This window comes from Lethenteron reissneri, chromosome 47 (assembly GCF_015708825.2).
Source record: "Lethenteron reissneri isolate LAM-NWPU_2019-01 chromosome 47, ASM1570882v1, whole genome shotgun sequence".
NCBI classification, from domain to species: Eukaryota; Metazoa; Chordata; class Hyperoartia; order Petromyzontiformes; family Petromyzontidae; genus Lethenteron; species Lethenteron reissneri.
The window spans coordinates 2,398,596-2,407,161 of record NC_083825.1 but is presented as its reverse complement, the minus strand read 5'-3'; the positions used below and the strand labels follow the sequence as shown (position 1 = coordinate 2,407,161).

Here is an 8,566-nt window from a genome sequence, read left to right as displayed (position 1 = left end):
ATTATGTTTTATTTTTATTATTTTATTACTTCCCTTCGACGTGACTTTACCGAAAGAACCAATAAGATGAATCCCTGCAGTCACGAAAGTTTTAAATCAAAATGTAGGATTATTAATTATTTATTTTTACCTACGTGACTTTACCGATAAAACCTAAGAGTATGAATCCTTGCATTCACGAAAGCTTCAAATCTAGAATTTAATTTAGTTGTTTTCATTTGTGTGTATGTCGATGAAACTTGCCACCCATTTTGGTGCCAGCGCACGCGGTTGTGCAGGCTCGGCGTGGTCACGTGGCTATTGTTGTTAGTGATGATGCTGCTGCTGCTGATGACCATTAAGGGAACATCCGGGTCACAGTGATGGAGGCGAACGGCGGTACAGCGCGGCCCGACCGAGTGCGGAGGTGAGCGGCGGTGAGCGGCGATCCGTCAGTCAACGAAGCGAGGCGAGCCGCTCTCCGCTCTTCGCTCTTCACGCGGACAAACTCAATCGGACGCCGGGGGACTCGTGTCGGCACGCGGCGCCGTTCTCGTCGTTTATAAATAAGGGCCGCGTACACTTTGGGGAGACCCGCCATCGCCTGGTCAACTCCGCCGAGCGGGGCACGCGTCTGCCGGCCTCGAATCTAGGCGAGCGGCGTCTCCGGCCAGGCATCATCCAGCAGCGCTAGGCCTCGATGCGGTGGCCTCTTTCGGGAGGCGCGTCTCTTCACTCGTTCGCCTCGGCAACCGCTTGTGTCTTGGGCTCGGAGCCAGACGCGTGGGGGATCCCCGCAGCTCGGAGCCCGAGTACCGGGGTCGTGTTCTCCGCGATCGGCACGCGTCTCTGAGCGGTGGCTTAGTTGGGGTTCCACCCCGGGCACCTCCCGAACCGGGCCCCGTGGAGCGGAGTATAAAGAAGTCCCCGCCAGAATCTCCAGAGAGCCCTTGTCGTTAACTAATCCCCGGTTCTTGGGACGTCCGATTCCCCGTGGCACGCTCACAGTTCTTCAGAGCCCGGCCCCCCTCGATCATTTTTTTATCCCGGAGTGTTGCGGGTTGCACAGGGGAGGCCCTCGTTCCCCGCCCAGTGGCAGCCTGTGTTTATCCTCGTGTGTCTGCCGCCATGGACAAGCGGGAGCCGCCCTATTACAACAGCGAGGAGAGCCCGTACGTGAGCTACAGGTTCCCCTTCTACGAGACAATGGAGGTGCTCATCGAGACCCTCACCGGGACGTTTTTCGAAATCCGCGTCTCGCCCTTCGAGAGCGTCATGTCTGTGAAGGCCAAGATACAGCGACTAGAAGGTACTCGCTTCCACACCAAACAGTCCCATTACCGCATGGGCTGCTAGGATTGTCTTTAAGCATGAACTTTTATTGCGGCCTATTGAGTCGCATACGCTGTCCTCGTGTTTCATTCCACCGCATTCTTCCATCTCACTCAGGAATTCACCTCCCTTGGATAATTATTCTAATCGTGACCCTTCCACATGCCTACACCGTAGAAGTACACGGCCCCATCTTTGTTGAGCATATATTATTAGAAATCCCCGCTAAGTCCGAACTAAGCCTCCGATTCCTTTATTCCTCACCACCACCAGGGTCCTCGTCTCGGTAATTGAAAGCACTCCCCTTTCTTCCGTCTCCGTGACCACGTTTCTACACCATGTAACCCCATTTGGTCGTATCACTTCTGTTCGTTTTCCCCTTCAGTTCATGAAACCTCTCTCACATTATGCAATTTTTATCTGCAGGCAAGATTTGTGTAAGTTCATTTGCCTTTACTCGGGTAATACACTTCTGACCCGTGACGACATTACTCCAAGTCTCTTATCCGTGCCTCCAAATGGCACCTACCTAACCGACTTGCACTAAAAGTATTTAATGGGTTGATGCTGATAGTATGGATACAATGAGTGTGTGTGTGCGTCTACCTGTGATGGAACGCGTGGGTTTTGTGGCTCACGTGCATTTGTGAAACTTGAGCCGCAAGATGGTGGGGTTTCGTCGGTTGCCTCGCATATTGCTATTGTTTAAAAAAAACTCAATTCTGAGCCCTCCTAGCAAAAAATTGAGACCAAGTGAGGCTTCACTGTTAAGTGAGGATCGACTGTTAAGTGAGGCCTGTATTTATAATATACATTGTTAGATATCGACCAATAATTCCGCTGTCAAGAAGGGCCATTGATTGAACCATTAGTAGCATACTTAATATTGGTTTTATCTTGTAAGACCTCATAGAATGTGGCATGTGATTTTTTTTTACTTATGTTTTAGTTTTAATTTATTTTCAGCCTATAATAAAGCCACACCTTTACTTGTTTTATTAATTGGAAAAATACTTTAATTGGCCATTTTGTCGGTCCGCTCTTCACGGCCAACAGTTTGTGTTCTGGTTCTGGTCGAGATGGGCCCCCTTTTCTGAGGTTCTTCATGTTTTTCAGTGCCAGCCATAAAGAGTGCCCGTGTCTGTGATGTTGATGAAAGTGTCGATCTCCAGGTATTATCATTAGTAATTTCCGTCTGTTGATGGTGGTTTTAATGGTGTTGGAGGAATTGTTATTGTAGCTTATGTTAATGACCTTTGTGAACGTGTGTGTGTCATAGGCATTCCCATCGCACAGCAGCATCTGATTTGGAGAAACATTGAACTGGAGGATGACTACTGTTTGCATGACTACCAGTAAGTTTTTTAACACCATCAATATTCCTGTTGGTTAATTGCAGACCAAGAGAAGCCTCATAGAGGCTCAATACTTTTTAAGGAGGGTCCTGCCAACTTTTCACAGGAAGGGGTCAATGTTACAATGTATAATCCCAATTCAATGATTTGTAGGATTGGCCAATACCAGTTACATTGTATGATGTTTTAAACTGGAAAATCCGGAGGAAACCAAAACGAAAGAGGTTGGGAAATATACAACCTCCGCAGAGAAAAGGTGTGCGAGTTGAAATTCGAGCCGGGCACTCTTTGCTGTAAGGCCACGAGTATTACCACTGCTTCACCATGGGTTGACGGGGTGGCGCAGTGGTAATTGGTTTGATATTAATAAATTCTGGCTCGAGATATCCAATTGTAATTTTCACTGCCTTTATCAATGCACTGTTGGTTGCGAGCCTCCCCATGCCATCGTGCTCGTGCACGTTTGGTTGATCGCACTTCACCAAACTGGTTAGTGTGGGATGCGTATTCTTTGGGTCTTTCGGTAAGTTACGTAGATAGGTTCAAAGAAAATAACAAAAACTATGACGTTTCGATCGGTCATCAGGACGACCGCTTGTGTTGGCCTCTGATGTTAACCGTGACTTTTCCTGATGACGAACGCTTGTGTTGCGATCGTTTTTGTTTTTGTTATTTTCTTTGAACCTATCTGCGTAACTTTACCGAAAGACCCAAAGAATATGAATTCCTGCAGTCACGAAAGCTTTAAATCAAGATTTAGTGTTGGATGGTGAAGGCCTCTGATGTTAGCCATGGCTGGAATTGAACTCTGATTAATAGTGCAGTGCGCTAACGACTGAGTTACTAATGCCCCCCCCCCCCGGCTTTAATGTAAAGCCTACTTAAAATAAATGAAATACACGAAGCAGAGTTAAAATATAAACAATTTAATGTTAAGAAGTTTCATGGAACCAGCGTAAAATATTTTGTAATAGTCAAATTAAGATTCATATAAACTTCGTTTTCAATATGTTTATTAAAAATCCCAATAATTATTAATTGTATACAAAGGATTTGTATAATACAGTTCTGTGTATTAATGGTTCTATACAAATTAGCTTTTTATCATTCGGCTTTTTAAGTTAAATTTAAATTGGTCCCATGTTTTACATGGAGTGCCATTGCCAATCACATCTAATAACACTAACAAAAACACGTTTTGTTCCTGGGTAGTAAGTGTTATTTCCTAATTGCTTATGCCTCAAAACTACAGAAAATGGCTATTATTTCCCGCAAACTTTGCTTTTGTGACCAGGACAGTGATATTTGGAAATGTACCTATTTTCAATGAGAAAACGGGCGAATTTGTATATTATCGTTCAAATCAGAAAAAACAACATATGTATGAAAATGTACGTGTATTTATGCTAAAGTAATTAAAAATGACTACAAAATATTTAGAAGTGAGTAATTTTTCGAGATTTACGATTATACTGTAAATCACTTTCACGAATCAGCCCCCAAATGTAGTCTCCCATCATGTTCTCGTGATACTGTCCTTGGTAGCGGCATTCAAAGTCCAGTATATCCTGATAGAAGCGCTCGCCTTGCTTCTTCGAGTACACTCCCATGTTCTCCTTGAATTTATCAAGATGAGCATCAAGGATATGGACTTTGAGGGACATCCTGTAGCCCATTGTGCCGTAGTTCTTCACCAGAGTCTCAACCAGCTCCACGTAGTTTTCGGCCTTGTGATTGCCGAGGAAGCCACGAGCCACTTCGACAAAGCTGTTCCAAGCCGCTTTCTCCTTACAAGTGAGCTTCTTGGGGAATTCATTCTACTCCAGGATCTTCTTTATCTGTGGTCTGACGAAAACACTGGTTTTGACCTTTGCCTCAGACAGCTTAGGGAAGAAATCTTTAAGGTACTTGAAGGCTGCCGAATCCTTATCTACAGCTCTGACAAATTGTTTCATAAGGCCCAATTTGATGTGCAGTGGTAGCATCAGCACCTTCCGGGGGTCCACCAGTGGCTCCCACTTGACGTTGTTCCTCCCCACAGAGAACTCAGTCCGTTGTGGCCAGTCCCGCCTGTGGTAGTGCGCCTTGGTGTCTAAATCTTTTGTAGTAATTTTTGTATTACATTAGTATAAATACATGTAAATTTTGATTAATATGTTGTTTTCTGACTTTATGTGAACGAAAAGACATATTCACCCGTTTTCTCATTGAAAGTAAGTACAATTCAAAATATCACTGTCCTGGTCACAAAAGCAAAATTTGTGGGGAATAATAGCCATTTTCTGTACTTTTGAGGCATAAGCAGTTAGGAAATAACACTTACTATCCAGGAACAAAATACAATTGTTACAGTGTTATTACTGAATAAATATGTATTACCGTGTAATATTCGTGAACAGTAGAGGGCAGTACGCTGCCATAGGGAGGTTCTCATCCAGCAGTGGATTGACAACAAACCTTCTAAGATTTTTTTAGTTGTGCACTGTACATTTTAAAAAGCAGGTGTCACATCTCAATCGGAATCAGAATTTTTATTTATACTGGAGGAATCCGATGACTTATGAAGCTCTTTATTCACAGATGTCCAGCAAAATAATGAATTGTGTCAGGTGCTTGGGTTTGTGTCCACCTTGCACACAAACAAGTTGTCATCGGGCGTACAGGGCCTTGTTACCTGATATGATTAATCATAACAATATTTTTCAACGCTTTGGCGATCAAAGACATCCCAATGCCATATTGGTCATGGACGTTTGTTTAAGCATACTTCACCACAGTGGTTTGTTTGACCATACATAATGCATCGCATATATTTTTAAATTCCTTGTGTAAACTGATGATGTGTTAACTCTGACACTCTGAGGCTAAAGTGTAAATCCCCGTGGCTATGCTGTGGATTATGGCTCCCTGCCCCTCTAACCTTGCTTGGGGACCTTGTTTACAAACGCCAGCAGTAAATCTGTTGACAGTGCTGGCCGCCCTCCTGCTGCTCAGTGGCTCGGGGCGAGGGAGGGGGTGCCGGGATTTGGTCCGATGTGTTGGTAAAATGACTTCGCGCTTTTCCTCCGTGTGTTCCTAGCATTACGCATGGCTGCACCATCAAGCTGGTACTAGCCATGAGGGGAGGACCTATCAACACGCGCAAAGGTCAGTGAGCACAGAAATGCCGAGCCGAGGGCAGCAGACCTTGTCGCTTGTTGCCGTGCCAAGCCCGGGGGGGGGGGGGGGGTGGCGCTCACCGCTAATCCGGCGCTCGCTCTGCGAGGCGGGGCTAGTGGTTGGCGCCTGCAGCTGCAGCGTAATATATGTGCGGAGGCACCCACATTATCTGGGTTGAAATAAACGTGGCCAGTAGGAACTGATATATTTTTTTTATGTTGGAATGTGCTGAGTTGCTTAACACATAAGTTTTTGCAGCCAATTTTAAGATTCATTGTACAAGCACTCTCCAGGTTTCAAACGTGATGAGATCAGGCAGATCCTGGCTGACTTGGTCACGTAGTATATGGTGGTGTTAATGACAAAGCTAGGAGGGCCTTGTTTGTACTTGTTCAACATTGCAAACAGTCTATCTTTTTTTGTAATTGGTCACTGTCTTTACACAGCGATGGTATCACCAAAAATACATTGCCTAACAATGAGGCGGTGTTAGTTTAACCATGACTGGATGTTAAACAAGCTCTACTGCTGTAAATGAGTCCAAGATGTCACTTGCAGAGCTCTCTTACACATTTGCTAGTGATAGAGGTGGTGAGTTTTATGTTTTTTATTTCATTTTTATTTGGGCTCATGGATGATTTAGTTTATTCGTTTTTTTTCACACTACTCTTGGGAATTACAATTAGAGCAGGCCATCCTCGGTGCCACAATTGCATCCGTGCTGGATTCAAGATGTCATCATGACCTAAGCTATTTATGCCACCACCCACACCTCTTCACCAACACTTTCCAACCTCTTCCATATCTCGCAGTTGTCGCACACCTCTTCACCAACACTTTCCAACCTCTTCTATATCTCGCAGTTGTCGCACACCTCTTCACCAACACTTTCCAACCTCTTCTATATCTCGCAGTTGTCGCACACCTCTTCACCAACACTTTCCAACCTCTTCCATATCTCGCAGTTGTCGCACACCTCTTCACCAACACTTTCCAACCTCTTCTATATCTCGCAGTTGTCGCACAGTAGCAAAAAAAAAACTATAATAGGCGACGTTTCAGGCACCGGCTATTCTTCACAACACGTAAATCGCCTATGGTGGACGGCCACTGGGGGGTGCGAGTCTCGGCACACCTTCAGTGATAATGACGGCCGCGTGTATGGCGCAGTGGCGGTGGAGGACCCGGCGGTGCGCGAGATGGCTGAGTACATGGAGGAGAACCGCGAGGAGATCCTGGACAAGTTGCCGGCGAACAAGCAGGTGACGCTGCTCGTGTTCCGGGAGGGAGACCAGCTGAACTTCTTCCGCGTGCTGGAGCGCGGCGACGGCACGCTCACACCGCTCTCCGAATCGCTCAGGTGCGTGTGTGTGTGCACGTGTGTACGTGTGTGCTTGCCGGGGCAGTGGTGTGCGTTACCTGCTGGGCGATCGCCGTGCCATTGTGAATTGTGACGTGGTGCTTCTAAACAGCAAAGTTTCAATTTAGTCAATATTTTTTATCGTGTTCCTTCAATTTATTTAATTATGATTTATTACTTTTTGCTGGCCGTTCAACAGTTTGGGCCTTCGAGCCGGCACTCAGTGTTTATGGCAAATATTAAAAATATGCCCACTTGCTGTACTGCCACATCGAGGCCACATTGATGCCAGCTGAGTTTGACAAGTCTCCCGAGCACAGGGCTGCAAGCGTGTGCCAACACGCCTGGAAGTTTAATTGCCATTTGATTGTGTTCCTCTGAAATAGATTGCACTTGGCTTTATTGACAGCTTGCAGGAGGTCGTGTTAAGGTCACATCGTGTGATGTGTTATTGCTATTGCCACCAAGTTAGGTGGCACGAATCCACAGCTCGCAGTGATAGCCTGGCGTGCACGTTAATTACCCGTCCCAATCGCTGTCGAGGCACAAACTGGCTTTGCTTCCGAGATCTGACGATATCGGACGCTTAATCCCTAAGCGTAACAATTCCATAGATTTTTTGCGTTGTTTGAAGGCAATTCATATTTAGCCTGCCGTGTAATCTTTCTTTGGCCTCGCGGTACCGAAACGTGTGTGCAGCATTTCCAGTTAAACGCCAGCAGGTGGCACTGCATGCCTTGCCGTTACCACTTCTACTCCTTTGGGCTCCAGAGACTTTCGAAAGGTTATGTTTTTATTGGATGAGCTATGCCCGAATTATCCTCCGAGAAAGGATTGTATTGTTTTTAAAAGACGAAGTCTCCCACCACCCCCCCCCCCCCCGGGCAAGCAGAGAGCTTCTCTGAAGTTCAATGCATGTGGATTCCCTTTGAAGCACACGTGCAACATTGTGACCTTTGCGAGTGAACCTTTGCGTGATTGCTTCCAGAGTTTTTTACACGACCGAATGACAGAAGAAAGGTAGAACATCGATTATTCGGCAGCTTCGGGGCATGGGGGAAAGGGGGTGCTGGATTTTCAAAAACGACAGATAATCACATGCAAAAAAAAATCTCTTATTTTTGCACATTTTTATATAAGATTCTTTTTAGGTGTTGTGTATAGGCATTTTTGTGTTTTTAATTTGTTGACTGTGTGAAAATGGGATAAATAAACATACAAAGAGGCAAAAGTGAAAAGGTTTCTGTAAAAAGTTACTGTATTTACCCTACAGTACTTAACACTCCAATCTCGAAGACTCTGCATGGGGTAATGATAAGCACTAGTTCTTGTTTTAACAACATGTGTTTGACAATCTCCAGACTGATGCAGCCTTTAAACC

At 45.3% G+C, this 8,566-nt stretch overlaps 1 protein-coding gene across 1 annotated transcript in view; it reads left to right on the top strand.

The window, feature by feature from the left end:
* Positions 1 to 352: 352 nt before the first annotated feature.
* Positions 353 to 8,566, top strand: part of LOC133354556 (uncharacterized) — a 32,889-nt gene continuing 24,675 nt past the window's right edge. The window contains 4 exon segments of the mRNA XM_061571480.1: positions 353 to 1,288; positions 2,591 to 2,666; positions 5,746 to 5,813; positions 6,996 to 7,185. Of these exon segments, the coding sequence (XP_061427464.1) occupies positions 1,108 to 1,288; positions 2,591 to 2,666; positions 5,746 to 5,813; positions 6,996 to 7,185 (515 nt within the window). The 5' untranslated portion in view covers positions 353 to 1,107.